Raw genomic sequence first — 20,035 nt, 5'->3', positions numbered from 1 at the left:
GATGATCTATCTCAGCCTCCTCTAACAGCTCCCATAATCTTACTTTTCAACCATTTTGACTCAGTCCATGTAATATCCAATGCATCCAACCACTTTTTGATATTGCAGAGGCTATGGGCCCTGACAACATTCCAGTAATATTACTGATTGTGTTTTAGAGCTTTCCATTCCCTAGCCATCCTGTTCCAGTACAGTTACAATACTGGCATCTACCCAACATGGAAAATTGTCCTGCTATGTCCTGTACATAGCAAGTCAAATCCAACCCAACCAATTACCAGCACATCAATCTACTCTTGATCATCAGTGAAGTGATGAAAGGTGTGATTAGTGCTATCAAGCAGTACCGCTCATTAATCTACCATTTGGATTCTGCCAGAGCCATTTCACGCCTCACAGCCTTGGTTCAAACATGGACAAAAAAAAAGAGCCAAATTCCAAACACAAGGCAAGGCAAGAGTGACAGCCCTTGATATCAAAGGCTGCTTTCAACAAATTGTGGCATCAAGGGGCCCAAGCAAAACTAGAATCTGTGGGTATCGGAGGCAAAAGGCAAGCTCTGAAACAAATAGTCAGGAGTATTGCCGAAATGTTGGCTGCTTATTGGAGTCATATCTGGCTCATAAAAGATGACGGATGTGGCTGATTGATTGAAGTCATTTGTGTTAGCTCCAGGACATCTCTGCAGGAGTTCCTCAGGGTAGTGTTCTAGGCCCAACCATTGCCAACTTCTTCAAAGACCTTCCCTCCATCACAAAATCAGGAGTAGGATGTTCAGCACCGTTCATGACTCCTCAGGTACTGAAGTAGTCCATGTTCAAATGCAAATACAAGACCTGGACAATTTCCAGACTTGGGTTGTCAAGAGGAATGTAATATTCACACTGCACAAATGCCAGGCATGACCTTCACCAAAATGATCTAAACACAGCCTTTGACATTCAATTGCATACTAACAAAATGCAAGAGGGTCACCATTGACCAGAAACTCAATTGGAGTTGCAAAATTTCTATTTTGCAACAGTGACAAGAGCAGATCAGAAGCTAGGAATACCACAGCGTGTAATGCGCCTAACTCCCCAAAGCCTGCCCACCATTCAAAAGGCATAAGTCAGGAGTGTGACAGAATACTCCCTACTTACCTGGGTGGGTGCAGCCCCAACAACACTAAAAGCTTGACACCATCCAGACAAAGCAACTTGCTTGACTGACACCACTCAAGCATCAGTGGTACGTATTATATAGAAGGTGCACTGCAGAAATTCCCAAGATCCTAGCGATAGGCAATAATTGCTGGCCAGCCAGTGCCACATTCATGCCACAAAAGAATATAAAAGGCAACCAAACCAATTTCTGCCAAACTCCACCACAAACCTTCATCCAGGCAATGATTCATTAACCAGTGCTCTCAAGACCATCATTCAACCAATTTTGTATCTGTTGTGGTCCCTTTTATTGAAGCTATAAAACTTCTCAAGTCAGACGTGTGGCAGTGTCAAATACTTTTCAGAAGTTAATGTTGACCACATACCCACTCTATTCACAGAACTCCTTTGTCATCCCATTGACTCTGCACTGATTCTCCGATGAGATTCTACACAGACAGCTACCCAAAGCTGGAAATGATCCTTGGTCCCTGTCACTGTGAGACAGCAGTGCCACTGTGCTGCCCGACCTACAGGCTTAAGTTACCTCAAAAAGAACTCCAACACAACAGTTCAAAATGACTTGCACGTGAAAAACCAAGCAATCTCTTCTCAATTAACTCACATTTGTCAAGTGACTACTAGTTTAATCCAAAATTACTATTTCTAGAAACTTTGCTGGTTTCCACATTAGCAATATTAAAAAGATAGGACTGTAATTACTGGGCTTGTCTTTTTTTGACAACAAGCATGCAATGTTTGCAATTCTCCACTTCTCTCCCACCAGCCCCATGTCTAGGGAAATCAAGGATCATTGCAGAGATACTGGCAATTTCCAATCTCACTTTCTTCAATAACTCTCACCATCAACAGCTCATCCAATAACTTTGAGGTCTTTTAGTACTTTGTTTTCTACTGTCACAATAGCTTTGGTAACATCTGCATTGTTGGTAAAGATAGATAAGACATTCATTTAGGTCACAGAAGGTTCACTGGGATATTACCCAGTATAGAGGGATTGTCTTATGAGACAAGATTTAACAGGTTGGGAATTAAGAACGATAGGTGATCTAATTGAAACCATTTAGGATTCTTGAGGAGCTTGACCGGATAAATGATGAAAGGATGTTTCCTCTCGTGGCAGATTCTAGGACCAGACGCATATTGTCTCAGAATTAAAGGGCACCAATTTAAGATTGACATGGGAATGAATTTCTTCTGCGGTTAGAGTGTCTTTGGAATTCCTTGCCACAATTAGATGTAGAGGCAGAGTCCTTGTATATATTTAAGACCGAGACAGATGGGTTACATGAAAAATGTAATAGGTGGATATGAGGAATGTCAGATCTGCCATGGGTGCTATTTAATGGTGGGGCAAGCTTGAAGGGTCAAGTGGCCTATGCCGGTTCCTATTTTTCATGGTCTTACCACAGTTATGCCTTCTATATCTTTAAGTAAATCTCTGTTTTAGTCCCAAAGTTTCCACTGGCCATCCGTTTCCCTTACCTGCCTAAAGGAAACTCTGGGACTCCCTTTAGTTTAGCTTCTTTTCTTCCATTTTTAAAAAACCTGTTTGCTTCTTGATACATTTGCTACGAGTAGGTGGTATGTAGATCACTTAAAACGACTAACTGCATTCCAGTCTGCAAACTCTATCAAAACAAATTCTGTCCTTGAATGCCGAGTCATCCTCTTTCTCCAGCACTATAATGCTTTCCTAAACCATGACCACCACCACCCTCCTGTTCTCGGCAGTTTCACCATTTGGAGCCTTTCCATTTAAATCTCACACTGTATATGTGTTTACAAACACAATTTGTCCCCCTGGGTTTTTGTCAATGTGTTCTTCTGATGTGACACCCTGCAAATATTATGCCATTAAGTTTCACGTGTAGGTAAGATCTGTACAAGCATGGAAGATAATGGTTAGACTATTAGCCTAATTATAGTGGGAGGTATTTAGTTTAAAATCTTTAGCGTTCAAAATCAGTTGCAATTGCTTCTGACCATGCATTTGGAAGAATTTGGTCATGTGGGCCACCGAAGACTTGATTAAATTCTTTGAAAGGAAACAAATATAAGCTATGAATTATAATTCTAAATTTAAAGTACAAATAATACCTTATTTCATCATTTCAATTCCAAAATATATTAAACAAGTGCTTGCATATTATTTCAATGCACACCAATAACTCTCACTATCACAGAAAATAAGTGGCGATCCATGAAGAAATACTTTACCTGTAAAACAGTATCAAGTGGATTTCCTGAATCTGGTCGTATAATAAGTGGGGCTTCAGGACTCCGTAACTCTATCAAATGCCTCAAGTCCTCTCCCCAAATTTTTTCACAAGCATTATAAATGTCGTAACTGTCACTGACTATTGATACTGGCACAGTGGAAAACTTCTTCACAATGTGTTCAAAGGCATCTTTCTCACAATCTTTTCCCCATGCTGTAATTGTACTGCTCAAAAGAGAAGAACGAGAAACCATTCAACAAGTAGTTCAAATAACACGTTAAAACTAACGTTGCAAACTGCTATAATTGCACAAAAAACCCTACTGGTTCAAAACTAATAGAATTAAAGTCAACACAGCTCCTCAAAATAATAATGAGGAAAACAGGTTTTTTTTTAAAAGCAATCTCAAATGATTCACTGCTTTTCTCAACTTTACAAGATACAAAGTTTCCTATGGTATATATCTAAGATGAAATTTACATTGTCATTCTTAACCAATGAGTCAATAGTACAACCAAGTAATAAGAGTGAAACTCAAAGATAAAAATCAAAGGACCGGTGACAGCGAGAGAATCCTAAAGATTTATACTTAAAACTTCAAGCATTTCCAGACAGTTTATCCCACAAACAGATGTTAGATGTGCAAACACACACAAAAGATAATTTCCTGGATACTTTAATTACAATATTACTTACATTTGTTGTTTAAAATTATAAAATGGAGGATATAAATCAATTCTTGAATGCTAATATTCAATATCCTCAGAAACATGCATTTCAAAAAGTCAGAGTTAAGATCTTATCTTAATTCCCATTGAAGTAAAACAAACCTTTTCCTGTCAGAATGCAAATGAGAACCAAGCCTTTTTCATTCCTTAAACCACTCTTTAAAGTAAAAACAAACCCATCAAGCAAAACAAGGCCATGTGTGAGGGGATTTAAAAGATTCAATTGATGATGTAGGTGTCCACAAGTGATCACTTCTGATTTGTGCATCACATTAAGTTGAGATCAATGTATTAGCATTCCGATGTAGACATGCAATTTTGAAAACACAGGCATTTTATAAGGAGTTCCTCCTACCATTTGGGTGAATATTTGCTGCCTTAAAATTAGGAAGCTACATTTCAAAAATCTGAAGTGAAACTAGGAAAGCACCCACCTGTGTTCTGCTGCTGGTACTGAAAATCCTGGCACAGGATCCTTTGTTCCATAATACTTCTTGATGACAGTGATTCCTGCAACAGTGTCTGTTCCTTTGAAGTTGACTAAATGGGAAGATGCCCCTATTCCTGCTGTCTAAAAGAGATCTTAAATTATGACATGCAAGTGATTAAATTTCATACAAATCAATATTTAATTAGTTAAAAAATTACATTACTGCACCACAGTATAACTTTTTACACAAACCCATACACTTCATTCAGTAAATTTAACTCCCCACCCCCAATCAAGTGCACATCTTGGTCATGCAGTCTTTCCAACAAGATGATAGGTGATCATAATTTCCCCACAAAAAAATCTTTGATCACAACCATGCACCTTCGTATGCCATCCGACTGACTAATCTGGACTCTAAAAGAAATGTGCAAACAATTCAGTGCCTAATTCACCAATCCAATCCACTGTCAGGGAGAAAAAGGAAGGAAAAGTTTTGTGAATTTAATATGTCTATTTGCTATTATGGCTTACATCTTAGACAAGTCATTGTGTTTCAGTTTTTTCAATGAAAACTCTACCAGCGCAACACATGATTGTCACTGTACACAGTCCTTACCTCTTGTGAGGAGACCCCTCTGTAACCAAAGTCATGAAGCTTGTATTCCAGCCCGTTTAAATTACCAGCAGTCTCCAACAGGTACTTGGCTAAAATTTTCTTCTGCTCTCGGGAATTCGTGGCCACAGAGATTGGATACCAAGTCTGAACAAGGCTAGTCTGGAAATCAAAACAGCAAAAAAAAACACAATATGATTGCTACCCACAAGCGAATGCATTGTGCACATGTCAAAGGCACAGGAAGTTATTGGGGAGATTGCAAAAAATTTGAGGAGACTGATTCTGCAAATATTTACCTACATTCCATACATACCTCAACCCAGTTGGTTAGCCAATAGCATTCCGGATCTGTATTTTCAACGGTAAAGAGAACATTTCCCCGAGGAATGACACTTCCTTCAGGAACGGCCTTTATTTCTATTGGAAGGTGGCCATCATGTTTCTGGAGTGGAGAATCAAAGTTCAAAAATTGTAATAAAAAATGCTGACTTAAGAAACAGCACATTATATTTTTCGTATGATTTGAAAAACCGATATGGTAAACTATCCAAATTTTCCTAAAATGTATACTTTACTGCAACAAGGCCACCAAACCATTTGCTGATCTAGGGAAGGCAAATAACAAAATCTTTACAATTAAATATTCTAAATTTCTCAACATTCAAAAGGAGGGGATTTAAAAAAAAACACTGTTGATCCAAAACCTCAGTCCTAGTCAGAAGAAACAACACAGTAATAGGGCCAGCAGCACTGCAAAAAATTTAAACTGGGCTATATCATTACGGCATCTATATATTTTTAAAAAGAGGGGTGAGGGTAGAAACCATTACTTTTATTTCAGCATGTGATTTTATGCAAAATATCATAGTTTCTAAGATGAAAGAAAATTCACATCAAACACGTGCTCAACAAAGTAATGTCTTTTGAGAAAAAAAAGTTTCCCTGTTGTTATAAATGTCAAAATTTACAAAACTGGTTTTTGGCTGGATCATACCATTGCTATTTTGGCCAGTGCCCCAAAAGAAGCTGGTCCAATCTTCATCAGATATGGCATTTCCAAGTTATCAGTATTACTGTGTTGCTATTTAAAAACACATTATAATCTTCTGCATCTCTTTGGAAGAGAATGTAAGGTAACCAAATTCAAGGGGGTGGAAATGGTTTTAGAATGATTGCTTTATGGTATGTCTGCCCATGGAATTATGGATTGAAAAGCAAGGCTGCAACAAAAAATGTTTCTTTTTAAATATCAGACAAAAAAGGGTTTCATGCATTTTCATGTTTTAATTTTCTTTCAACTTCTCACATGTGAATCTCGAGGTAGTTAGCTCTGTAGCATTTACTGATCAAAATGTCTTAAGAGGATTAACCTCTTATCCATAATCTGTGGCCAGCTGTTCCAGACTCTCCCAACCCAAACTTTACAGCCCCTTTACAATCTTGTGTGCTTCATTAATTTACCCTCATTCTTCTAAACTCCAAAGAACAGATGTCAGATTTACTCAGCCTCCCTTCATAGGGCAACCATGTCATCTCAGAGCCCAATCTAAGGAATTGTTGTTGTGCCACCTTCAATACCGTTACATGCTTCCCTATGAAGACCGAAACTCCAAATATGGTCTTACCAAAACCTTGTACAATGGAATCAAACCCCCTTTTTCTGGTCCTTTATTGCAAGGGATTGGCATGCATGTCATTTGCTTACCTAATTGTGTTGTACCTGCATGCCCACGTTGTGTTCCTTGTACAAGTACACTTAGGTCGCTCAGCATCAAAATTTGTAAGTATTACACCATTTAATAAGGTGTTTTTCTAACCATATAAAATTGATTAATGTCATACTTCCCCACATTAGGATCCAACAGCCATCTCTGTAATCCATTCACTTAACCTAATCCCATCTCCCCAGCATCAAACCAACCTCCTCATAGTTACCACACCAACACAGGTGATAAAGCTCAAAGTAATAACATCTACATCAATGATGTAGATGACAAGGAGCAAGATCCCAGCATTGATACTCTGGAACCCCACTCTTAATTCTTTATTCATGCTAATCTATTGTAACAACTCTACAATCTCCATCTTGCATGCTGGCCTATTGTGTGGCACTTTGTCGAACGCCTATTGGATATCCAAGTATACTACATTTACCAGATTAACTTTACCTTACCCTGCTCTAAATTCCCTCAAAGATATTAATAAATTGCAAAACAAAACCATATTAATTTTGGCTAATTATAGAATGATGTTCACACTGTAGTATTGAGGTTTTAAGATTTCAATAATTACCTGACAACTGACATCTGGCTTGCAGGTCAGAGTTTAACTACCTGACATTTTTGCAAAGTTACCATGTCATCAACTCCTTGGATGTAGGCTATCAAGCTCAAGGGATTGATCTGATTTTAGTTAAAGGCCCTTAAGTTCCTCTAATAACTTTTGACTGTTGTTGTTATCACCTCTTTTTGTTATCTTAAGTTCCCAAGTCTTTTTAGTTGTTGGTAAACCTGTATTTCTAGATTTCATTTTTTCTCTTCCATTATGAGAAGAGAAAATATTTGTCTAAAAAGTGTTTTAGACAAGAGGCAGGAAGACATTTAATTTAAATTTTTTGCCCTCTTCTATTCATAAGCATAGGTGTTCTTTTGTGACTTCTTCCTTTTATAAAAGGAAGCAGTGGTGCATTTCCCTCAGGCTTTATCAATGAAGTCCAATTTTTGAGTTAATTACAATAAAAGTGGTAAGTTTATTCATGTACTCAAACTCTGGGGATGATTCTTGCAACATATACATACAAGCTCACAAGGAATAAGAAATGTTAAGGGATTTAGTTTACAGGCAAGTTTACAAGAAAAATAATCTCATGTGCCATGCTATCAGTTAATTTCTTAGCAGATTGATTCTATGTTAACAGCAGTTTGCTCCTTACTAGGCTTGGGCAAGGCAGTTCAGGAGTTGCAGTAGGGTTAGGTTCCGTGTTGCGTCGTTTTCAAGTTGACAAGGTTCTGCTGGTCAAGAATATGACTTGTTTAAGGGCAGTCAATGGTGAGCCAATAGAAGCACTTCAAGTATGAGGAGTTGCAGTGCCTTCCTTTTGTTCAGAACTAGGTGGGGTCACATTTTGTCTGCTAATCATTTTGTTTTTGTGGACTGGAACGTCCATGCAATGGAAGGATATGACATTCTCGCCTGTGGAGTTCCATCCTGGTAACTGATGATTAGAATCCTTCCAGGAATTGTGGACAATTTGAACAATATGATTAGTGGCAGCCATGTTTTAGTCCAAAGTTAATTTTGAATTTAAACCAGCATGGATTTTAAAACAACTTCACATCTTTTGAAGATGGATTCCTTTGTCGCACAAAAAAAACATGAATCTTCTACCTTCTCCTGTAAAAGGCAAAAAAAGGTCTCCGCTCATTCTCTCAATCACTCTTGAAAGTCAACCACACAAGTATCAGATCCACACTGTATTGAGCATCCACACTTGGGTCAAGGCTATGGTGAGGATATTGTTCTTTCCTGCAACAAGTGCAATGTTTTCTTCAGGTTCAAAATGGTGTAAAGCGAACTCAAGCACAGCAATCGAAATTGGCTGCTGTGCACTTTTCTCAGAATTTCTTCTGCTCGGCTGACATTTGCCGAGCATTTATCAGTTTTTCTACCTCTTTAAATCCCTCTGTCCACATCAGCTGTGATTTCTTCACAATTAAGTAAATTATCAATCATCCAGGAATGTTTGACTGCCTCACTTCATCTAAATAATTGTTTGTGAGAGAGACTGCATCAGAGGCCATCCTGGTCACTACACTTACTTGCCAGTCGCAGGTGTGGAGGTCTTTTGATCTGCCCAGCTTACAGCCATTGCAATGGGGTGCTCCAGCTGAGCTCAACTATTTTGTGGTCTAGCTGATGCTAAATTCCCTGCATGACATGGGCCAGCTTGTTAGGATTCAGATGGTTAAGACTTACTTCCTGGAGAGGATTCTCCCTCATTCACATCTTGGATGGATTTCTTTACATTTTCTGAGCAGGGTAGTCACATGGTCCCACTGCCCTTTGATCAGGGTGCTAACATGGGCATTTATTTTGAAGATTCCAGATTCAAGTCTTGGGTTCAACTGGGGAAGCCTCGACATACTCCTTCCCATTTGATTTCTCCTGACTATCCAGAGATATTTACCCTCAGGAAGACATTCCACCAGTTGACCAAGAGTCGTACTTCATTTTATTTCACCTGCATCTGAACACCACGCGGCAGCCACAAAAAACTGATTCATAACTCCAGGGTTATGAAGCTTCCTTACTCTGCTATCTTACAAACGGATTGGTCTCCAACCTGCCCTCTCCAGGGATATTATCACTCTTGGATAACTGTTCAGCTCCTGCTGTACTGCTCTGCAGCTCTTCAGCTGGCGAAGCATCACCAAGTCCAAGTTGGAATTTCCATGTCTTCCCTTTCCGATACCAGGAAAGTGACTGTAGGATAGCCAGATCTCTGGCTCATCTAGCACAGGTAGAGGTTGCTTTTTCTTTTAAGTCTGGAACAGCTATTTTTGTAACTAACTGAATCTATCATTTGGGAACTTCCTTTGCCAGCTTCTAACTGAAGCCAGCTTTTCAATTTTAACCAGGCATCTACTTAATCAGTAGGCTTACAAGTTCCCTTCCTTTTCCCAGTCTGTTTGGGCACCTTTTCTGTGCTGCGATCTATTCCTTGGAACAAAGAAGCATCTCTTTCTACTTCTGCTATTCTCATTCTTGCGCTTCACTTCCCTCTGGCCCAACAACAAAGTATGGCATCTAATGTTGCAATCCAAGGAATTATCAGCAGCAACTGAACTGCTTTTTGGGTGGTTCCAAGTGCAGTCTTGCTTACAGGATAACGATTTTCCCACTTCAGCTACTGTGGGGGTAGTCTGATCCCTATTTTATCTAACGTCGATCGGGATACCTTGGATCCACTTGACAGGCTAGTTTCTACTGCTCTGCCATTTAGGTCTTTGTGGGAGGACTTTTCTCACCAGCTGATTTACAATTAAACTGTTCTGGCCCCATTTAATCCAGCAATACCGGCCAATTTGATTTCGTGCTCGCAGTCTTTTGCTTTTGAAGTCTGCAGGTTCTGACAGCTTGCTGGTTCCCCTCTGCTTTTGCAGTTTCCTTCAATAGCGGAGTACAGTGCCCAAGGCTTGTCAAGCCATTTCCCAGAAACATATCTAATTCCATCTATCATACCTATACTTTTAATTTTATATCCTGCATCTTTTGTGGTGGAGCTTGCCCTTTTTTGAAATTCTAACCATATGTTCCGCTTTTCCAGCCTAATCAGTGATTTGTTTGGCATGTGGATGTGAAGTACCCCAGTCACTTCGGTTCTCATTCCTACCTGTTCCAAAAATTGGCCAGTGTCTAAATGCTTCAGAAACACCTGGAGTAACTCAGTTTTATTGCCTTTGTTCTGCTAGCTACAATTGTAACAATCCTATGTTCAGAAAGACCAATGTTTCAGCAGTGAAGTTTTCCTTTCCTACACACACCTTTGCACATATTGAATTCTAATGTTGTGATTAAGAATTTCTTTGTTTTGTTCAAAAAAATTTCCAACACTGATTTTCCTTCTTGGCTTCCAATTGGTTTACTTCAGTATCAGACTCAAACTCTTTTTTTTAAACTTAGACTCCAGTCAGATTTGTATTATTGTGGTCAAATTTGGTTTTAATGAATTAATCCTGAACTTGTGTTGCAGACAGGAGGCAGGAAGGTAAATCCAACCATTTTATTTGTCTCCTCTTCTGTCTGCAAGGATATTCTTCCCCCCCACATCATCTTTTCTTTTCCATTTTGAAACAGGCTGATGTATTGCCCTAAACTGTTGTTGAAGATCAATTCTTCAATGACTGGCAACAATACTGGCTCTGGCTTCACGCATACACACATACACAGACATCACACAAACAGTGGCAAAAAAGTCATGATTAAGAAAAATCCAAAACTTTTTTTTGACAATCCAGAAAGTCAGTGTCCTGTGAATATTTCCTCCCATAAGATGTTCAAAGTCAGGTGGTTGAAGTGCAGTGCACTAATGCCCAGAATTGTTTCTTTTAAATATTCTCTCCTGCTCATTTAGCTCCATTCCTTGCAACCAATTTACTCTATCAACTTTATCCGTGAATTGGTTTAAGTTGGAGATTCTTGTTCCAGCCAGCAGTATGCTACTTTCAATGTGGATGTCAACTGTCTCATTGGGAGGTCACTGGGAACATTCATCATACAAGATTGCTGATCAACCCTGCTTCACTGTACAATACCGGGCCTAAAAAAGCTTTATCTCAAGTTGAAAAGAAATGCATCATTCTCAGAAACTGTGTAAGAGCATTTAACAATCCTAACCTCTGAATTATCATTGTCAATGTTTTTGTCTAGTTTAAAAGATTTAGCTCCCCACCCCTAACAATTACTGCATTACATTTGTCAAAACTTTTATTACTTTTTCTTCATGCTTTGTCCAATGGTACAACTGCTGCCTGGGGGCGCAAAAACTATTTCCAATGTTTGCTGACTATTCTACTAATGTCCACAATACCTGTTAGATTTCCTGATCTTCTGAGCCACGACCTTCTCTCAATACTGTCCTTTTATTAAAAGGGTCAACTCTCCTCTTTTTCCACTTTACCCATCTTTTCATAATGCTGTGTATCCCTGGTTACAATGTAACCATGCCCATACATGGTGATTCAATCTGAACTAACTATTTTAATTTAAGCTGTTACTTCATCTGAATGTCCAAAGCATTCAAAGAGCTTTAAATGTTTTAATTGTTTCTCTTGAACTTTGGTCAGTGATGCATTATTAAACTCAGTATTTCCAATCAAGTTAACTTAAACCATGACCCACATACTGTACATAAATCAACTTAGCTAGCCAAAAGTCTGATGGTATTCACAGCACTCTACTGGGTGAAGTGTGGTGTCCAGGAATATTGTCAATTGTCAATATTCCTGGAGAGCAAAGACATCACAGTGTTTTTCCTCCATCACCACCAATATCTTAACTCCCTTCAACACTCTCTACCTCTGACAAACAAAGAAGTCATGGGATTTCAATCACAAAGTTAGGGAGCACCCATTCAGGTCTTCAGCCTACCATTCATAAACAAACTTCCATCTTATGCCTGTTAGATTTAGCTAATACATGGGGATCTGCCTCACAATCCTTTCTGACAAATTACTAAATTCCCTTTTTGGCCCCTGCAGAAACTGACATAAATGATTCAACCTTCAAAACTACTAAGTTCAGCTCCCCTTCAGAAAATATACATTTTGATCCCTTCAGTACTTACAAACTACTGCACTATTTTCAAGCTCCATTTCTAACAGTCCTCAAAACACTGCTGTCCCCTGCAATACTCTGCTTTAAAAAGTTACCTCTTTAAACAAGACTTATGATTATTCCTCCAAATGTCTCCTTTGACTCAACATCTTTTTTAATATACCTGGCTGATTTGAACTTTTTTTTAACATTAAAAAGGCATGACATAACTGCAAGAGATTTATATTGTTTAGCAAAAAGACAAGTTCACTTTTCAAATTCTTTTCAGATGGACATTTTGTGCTAAACTGATAAACTCACAGGAACCTGAGCAACTGAATCTGACTAATTGCCTGCACCAACTCCAGTGAAGAACAAAAAGTTGGCTGAGTAGAGAAACATATGTCCTTGAACTTGGCAGCTGAGCTGACAATACTTTTGAAATCATTAGACTCAGTGGCTTTTACTTTCTATCAACCATAACATCGTTACTCAATTACAACAAAAAGCAAAAAAAAAACTTGCCCCAAAATGAGGAATTAAGTACTATTATTAAATTTCTCTCACACAAACTAAATAACCACTCAGTTCTTCCCTCTCAAAAGGGCTTTAAAATTCCATTATTTGCCACTGTAAATATTATCAATGGGCTCATTAATTCAAATATTTCATTTAATTCCCAGGTCTCCCATATATTCCCCGACTGACGAGTAATCAATTGGTGGAATGCCAATCCAGTGCGCGTGCTGGAATGTCTTACGCTCAAAATGTTCGGTTACTTGCTTTGTTAAAGGAATGACCATAAAGTATTTTCTTTTGCACTCAACAGCACAATTATGAGAACACACGCCTCTAAACCTTATCGTCATCATACATAGTACAACAAATTGCTTCAAGCACCCAAAGTTAAAAAGGGACATGGAGGTGTGAAGAAGGGTATCAAAGAAGAAATCTGCCCAGAAACGGGACAATAGGAAAAACTACTTGTTGGAATGTGATGTCTCTTGCAGTCAAAAGAGCCCACTATATCTATCAAGGCGCATGCATTAACAGTCGTAAGCGAAAGAGACTAATGGACAACTCAAGCCGTATCCTCGCAGTAATTACATACTGGGCTTGGGAAGCAAAGCCAAAATGCTGATTCAGGGGCATAAAATTAATAGTTCCTGATACTTCCAGTTCCTGGAGCAGACAAAATCTTAAATCTCCTACCTCAAGAATATAATTCCAACCACTCTCATTAAATACATCATGTTGAAAATGTTCTCTGTAGACCTCTTTGGCCTCTTGAATTTTCTCCTTTGTTACAACTTTGCCTGTTTGAAATTTAGAGGAAGCAATTTTCATTCAGAGATTAAACAATTAATCCAAGTTTGAGTTTTTCCATCAAGTTCTTGTGGCAAATCTACTCAGAGCCAACCATTATAAATATTGATACTTATACAAAGAAGAATAGCAATTGTACTTATTACCTCAAAGAACATTTTGGAATAGCTTATTCAGAATCTAGCTTAGTACTTCTACTAGTCAAGGAATTTTATCATACCAATTTTCCACCTGAGGCATATTTTGATCATCAAATGCACGGACATTTATAAATGAAGGAGGGAACCAAATAACTCCTTTCATCCAAATGAAGACAATGATTTGTCCAGGTCAGGGCAAAGCAATGCTTAAGTTCGAACTAATCTCGCTGCTTGGATAGTGAGATGAAAGTTTCCAGGTGACAAAACTAGAAGATCTACAGATTCAGAGGTAGTAGCCATGATATGAAGAGGTAAGCAGATTTTATATTGGGCCTGAACATTTCATCAATGATTAACCAAGTGACTGCATTCCAGGCTAACAGGAAGCACTTGTATTCTATGGGCAAGAAAGAATTTACAGTAAATGAGTTCACATGCTGCTCAGACTTTATCTGTAGTACTCGCTATAATTCTGGTCACCATAACATTGATGGAATATTTTGGCTATTGGCGTGATGCAGAGGAGTCAATTTAATTGCTTTCCAGTGTCAGAGGCAACAAGTAGTAGGTAAGCTATTTAACCTCAAAATGTGTCTGCAAGGCTTTTTAAAAAGTATGCAAAATTTCTAACAGGATAGAAAAACCAAATCAGGAACAGAATTTTAATTTGTCAGGAGTATAATTTAAATTGTAAATTTAAGATGGATGTCAATAAGAGAATGACAAGAACAAACAGTGACCCAGATTTCCATTGAGCACAACAGAGAGGCTATTACTGTTCAACACTATAACAGTAAAACAGGTAACTGCTCCCAAAATCCAAAGCTGCATCACAAAGCATAAATTCCATAGATGTTGTCAAGAACACTCTGCTCTTCTATGAGGTGCATTGCCAGTCATCATGAATAAGCGTGCCACTGAAATCAATGTAATGGAGAGAGATGTGCACTACATAGTCTATAAGGGTGCCAGGAGAAACCTCTCTCTCATCCTGTTTATGGAGTCTTATCAGGGCTGCAACATACCAAACTAGAGCAAGTTGCTGTTGTAACATTCGCGTGGAAAGCTGCCAGAGGGGTGTGCAGCAACCACCATTTCTTTGATGCCAACAGCAAATTGAGGGACAAATTTTGTGAAAAGTTAATTTCACCAATACAGGCTGCTTTATGCACATCTTTCCTGGAAAAAAATCCTCTAATACTGGATCTATAGCTAAAGTTTGCACTGAAACTTTTATATACTATTCTTTAATGACTGAATGAACCCCTCCCCTCCCATTACTACATACATCTATGTACAATACATAGTTCACATATAAAATAGAATGAGCCAGATTACAACTTAGAATGAGCATGAGCAAGTCTTAAATAAATTAGGTTTTTGGAATAGAGATACTAATAATGAGTGACCCAAATTCCAGCTTTTAAAATATTTGATTCGCATGCTTAATAGAAAATGTTTAAAAAGTCACCTGCTAAATATTTCTTCAGTATGTATTGTAAACCATAGAACACAGTCTCATCATATTGCACTTTCCTGGATTTTACATCTTCCCTCCTCTTCTCACGGCATTCAAAGTAAGAATATACCTTGCTTGTATTAGGTGGATATTGCAGGTAGTGAGTCACCTTGGTAAATGGAGAAAGCGCAACAGTAAATACAGTAAAAGGGTTCATTGAAAGCCAATTTTAAAATACAAGTTGTAAATAATTAAATGCAGTCAAAACAGTCAACAAAACGTCAGAAATTGCTGGCAGAAATCAGTATTATATTTAAGTATAACGTACATCCTCTAGACTGAGGACACAAAGGACTCAGAGCTGGCAATCTACGCAACTTGCCACTTCACAAGTCTGCATGCATCACTCTGAAGTTTCATAAAAAGTCAGAAACAAGTCTGAAGTCTCCAACCTCAAGCAAAGTATTAATCAGGTCAAAATCGCATGCAAAGGTAAAGTCGCCAGTCGTAAAGGGTCAGTGGGCTATCTCAGAGTTAACAGGTGCAAAATTTAACCTGATTGTTGCCACATGTCAGGCAAGGAATGAGGTTCACAGCAGAGTCCTTCATGGTAACCTTAGCCAGTATGGGAATTTTTGGCATCACTGCACCACAAACCAGCTGTCAGGACATCTGAGCTAACTGTGCCGCCCCACGCAAAATAGTATACTAACCATGTAACAACACCAGTTCAGGACTTATTTTTAAACTAATGTCTTTATTTAACAACACATGGCTTGTGAAATAGTGACTTAAAACCAGTATAGTGAATAACAGTGGTTAATAGAAACTGTCATTTCAGTCATATGAACTAAATATAAAACAGACAAGTATCTATCATGGGCCTATTGGCCACCAAACTCAAACCATGGCAAAGCGAAATATATGTTCAACATGGTTGGCACATGCCGATAACCATGCTTTTTGCATGTTTATCACTATGTCTTGAGACATCAAGAACTTTGGCACTTCCATTATTTGCTGTGCTGATTGTAAGAGCATCCATTTGACAAAACACAATTTTAAACATCTCAGATTTCATAAATCAATAGCAATAAATCAAGCATTCTTTTTTGATTCAGTCACATCTTGACCATGAAGTTTCCTTTGACCAATTTGTCAACAGCTGAAAGGGTCCTTTTGGCTAATACATATTACCAAGTAGCCTCATTGAGACGATTTGAATAAACGTGCTATTGACAGTCATCACCTGACTCAACAGGCATCAAGTATATAGGTCAACCTATAGATCTGAACATTAATAAAGCAATTTGACAGACGCTTACAAAGTCCAAAAAGCCAACTGTGGGTTGCCGGTTGGGAAGAGAATTGAGGTCGTGTGAGAATGGAACAAGGGGATTCTGTTTATGCAAGCAATACTTTCTTCCAGCAGGGCAGAAAACTGCCAATAAAATCATATCTTAATCTAGGTGTTGGATGCTTGAGGTACAAGTAATTATGAAGGAGTAGAACATTTTTCCACTTATGAGAAACGTAGTGCAAAACTGCAGGGTTCCAAGCTTAAAATGAAACCTTTTTACACTGTTTCACTAATTTTCACAGTCTTTTGACCTAGTGGCTCATGAAGTTGGAGCGCAAGCCAAATCTTTGACATTAGAACTATAGACTCCTTATTAATGAAGAATCTCAATACTTGAGAAGGAAGAGTTTCGCAGAAAAGTGGACAGTTGAGGCCACAATGAGTTCAGCCATGATCTGAGCAAGTGGTGGAGCAGGCTCTAGGTGCCAAAAGACATAGTTGTACTCCTAATTTGTATGTTCACACATTGTGGATTTACCTGTTCATCTTCCTTCAGACAGAAAGTGAGGCAGAATTAACCCTGCCAACTGATCCACTGTATTCGGTAGTCAGCAATATACTCAATTGGTATTTTGAAAGGAGTGCAATGTTACTTCTTGAAGGGGTTCACCATTCCATATAAATTCTTTCCGCAGCATGTGCAGTATTAATGGCTAAGCCAGCATTTACTAATTAGCTCTAATAATTCTCAAGTTGACTTTTCTTGAACAACTCGGTGTAGTTATATATCCCAGATGGACTACAGAGTATTTTCAAAAGGGAGTAGGGATTTGGCCGAACAACAGTGAAGAAAAAAAACAAAATAGCTTCCGGGTTAGGATTTTGCATGACTTGGCAGGGAACTTGCTGGCAATGATCCCCATGCATTTGCTACCATTGCTGTTCTTATTAGTAAAGGCTACAGGTTAAAAAGGTGCAGTTGAAGGAACCTTGGAAAGTTGCTGCAGTGCCTGTCTGATAAGACTGACATTGTCCAAAGAACAAGTGACTGTAATTTGTACACACTGCAGTGGTGGAGGTGAGATGTTAATATGATAACATCCCATTGATTTCTACACTTCTATAAATTAAAGTCTTTCATCTGCATTTGATTTTTTATACAGAGACTTTAATTTATAGAAGTAAACTCTTATCTACCTACACATAGGTATGCAGGCACTGCACTGAAGCTTCCTGCCCAGCTAGGAATTCAGTGTAAAGCTTTTGTAACTCCTTATCTTCTCACACATCGGTATGCAGACACTGTCTTAAGCTTCCTGGCTGAATTAAAATTAGAATCAAACTGTTTCAAATAAGGTTAATTTGGGAAAATTTGTAAGGGTGTGAAACCTCTAAGGCATGTAACTTCTATCGCTGACAAAGGGGCCAGGGCACTGACTTTGTTCTGGCCAGACACACTGGCAACTTGAAATCAAAATCTGTCCCGGACAACAACTCGAAATCACCTCCTGCCATTAGCAGGTACTTCACTAGCAATCAATACTATATCCTGGTCTTTTATGTTGTTGTTGTAATAATTGTTTGGTATCCTGTTTTTGTCTGTTGTAGTAATTGTTTTATGTATCATGCCATTGTAAATTGTGAAATCGTTTTATGTATCATGTCTTTTGTAAAGTATAAAAAGCGGGGACTGTCCACTGCTCGGGGAGAATTACTTGCGAGACTCTGCACTCTGTGCTGGGTTGAGTACAGTGATTCTTCACAGCTTGTACTTGCTTGGTAATAAAAGGATTTGTGTTTTTCTAAACAGGTCAGTGTCTTGTTATTGCAGCAAGTCCGTAAGGGTCTCTGAAAACAAACCTGACAGTAAGTGCCAAACAAACAAGTTGGCAAGAATTTCTGTCAGTAACTGTTAAAGTTTGATGTGTTCACCTGTCAGACACTTGTCCATCTTGAATCCATGCTCAAGGATGACAAAGCCTGGTCTTTGTCTAGATCAGGGATGACCCTACAAAGGTGCATAAGTGACAAAAGAGAAATGGAGGATCACGTTTGAAGATAAAAGGCAATTCTAGCTTAAGACAATTGTCACAATGTCCTTTGGACAGTGTCAGTCTTATCAGGCAGGTTTCTTTGCCAAAGTTTTCAACAGGACAGCTAGACTAAGAGTCAGTATTACAAGTCTGATTCCAGATTTTGACAGACACCTAGAACACCAAAAAGTGACTAACAAATGCTTCTCAGTGCCAGCCCTTCTAAAATGCAAATCTATTCAATGGCTGGTGGGGATGCAACTGAGAGAACTGATGGAAAGCATTATCAGAAGATGAGTTATAAATCTGTGCTCAAATAACCTGGATTTGAGGGGCAAGGACAGCATAATCTTCAAGTTCCACACCAACTGTGGGAATTACAGCACAGAATTGGGAAGAGTCCAAATTGCCCACCATGCAGCACAGGAGTCCTGGTACCTACTGTCCAATAGCAATAATCTGTATCCATTTGTCAAATCAATTTGAAGGCTGAAATTGAAACCATGTCACTACATTATCTATAACAGATAAGCCAAAAGAAGTTTTAAAGGCTGTAAAAATGAAACTGTTGGAAATACTTAACCGTAGCACCTGTGGAAAGATAAATAGAGGTATCATTTCAAAGTGATAACCTTTTGGGCAGAAGTTTGTCAAAAATACCTTAAAATGGTACCTGTTTCAGTCTCCATGAATCAGGCCAACAGGCCGAATGGACGTTTCCAACACCTTTGTTTCAATTTGCAGCATTTGCTTTTGTCTCACAAAGTCAACGCTCCCTGGAAAGCTTACAACTAATGTCTCAGTCAGGTGTCATATCTTCTGCTGATGATCAAGTGGGTTAGTCCCTAAACGAAACCTCCAAGAATAATCCTGAAATTCCCATTATCTTAATGAGTCAGGTAGTTTTGGACAAACTTCAAATCTTTGCTACTCTAATTGGCAATGAGAAACCTGAGAATGCAATTCCTTTACTCAATCAACAAGCTGCAGAAATCCACCTTTGCTCTGCTGTGCTAGAAACTTACACACTTTTGAAGGAGCTTAACTTGGAGAACATGGTGATCAAATTCAACCTATCGTGTTTGAAATGATGTTACGTCCTCAATGCAAAAAAAAACAAAAATTAGAAACAGATATAAACAAAGTCTTTCAGCTCTCTGTTCACCATAGAGATATTAAGGTTGCAATGATTTTAAAAGAATAATTAATTTATTTTGGCTAATTTGTCTAGAGAACTAGTTATTGTACTGAACCTCTCATGGCAAAAACAAAAAGTCAATCCCATAAGTTCTGTTGAA

At 38.5% G+C, this 20,035-nt stretch overlaps 1 protein-coding gene across 1 annotated transcript in view; it reads right to left on the bottom strand.

The window, feature by feature from the left end:
* Positions 1–20,035, bottom strand: part of nampt1 (nicotinamide phosphoribosyltransferase 1) — a 38,926-nt gene that overhangs the window by 17,199 nt on the left and 1,692 nt on the right. The window contains exons 2-7 of the mRNA XM_048549500.2: positions 15,417–15,573; positions 13,692–13,795; positions 5,479–5,607; positions 5,166–5,324; positions 4,551–4,687; positions 3,387–3,612 (exon numbers count right to left, since the gene is read on the bottom strand). Coding sequence (XP_048405457.2) covers positions 3,387–3,612; positions 4,551–4,687; positions 5,166–5,324; positions 5,479–5,607; positions 13,692–13,795; positions 15,417–15,573 — 912 coding nt within the window. The remainder of the gene's footprint in view (positions 1–3,386; positions 3,613–4,550; positions 4,688–5,165; positions 5,325–5,478; positions 5,608–13,691; positions 13,796–15,416; positions 15,574–20,035) is intronic.

Source organism: Stegostoma tigrinum, chromosome 18 (genome assembly GCF_030684315.1).
Source record: "Stegostoma tigrinum isolate sSteTig4 chromosome 18, sSteTig4.hap1, whole genome shotgun sequence".
Lineage (NCBI taxonomy): Eukaryota > Metazoa > Chordata > Chondrichthyes > Orectolobiformes > Stegostomatidae > Stegostoma > Stegostoma tigrinum.
This window is presented reverse-complemented; position numbering and strand designations above follow the sequence as displayed.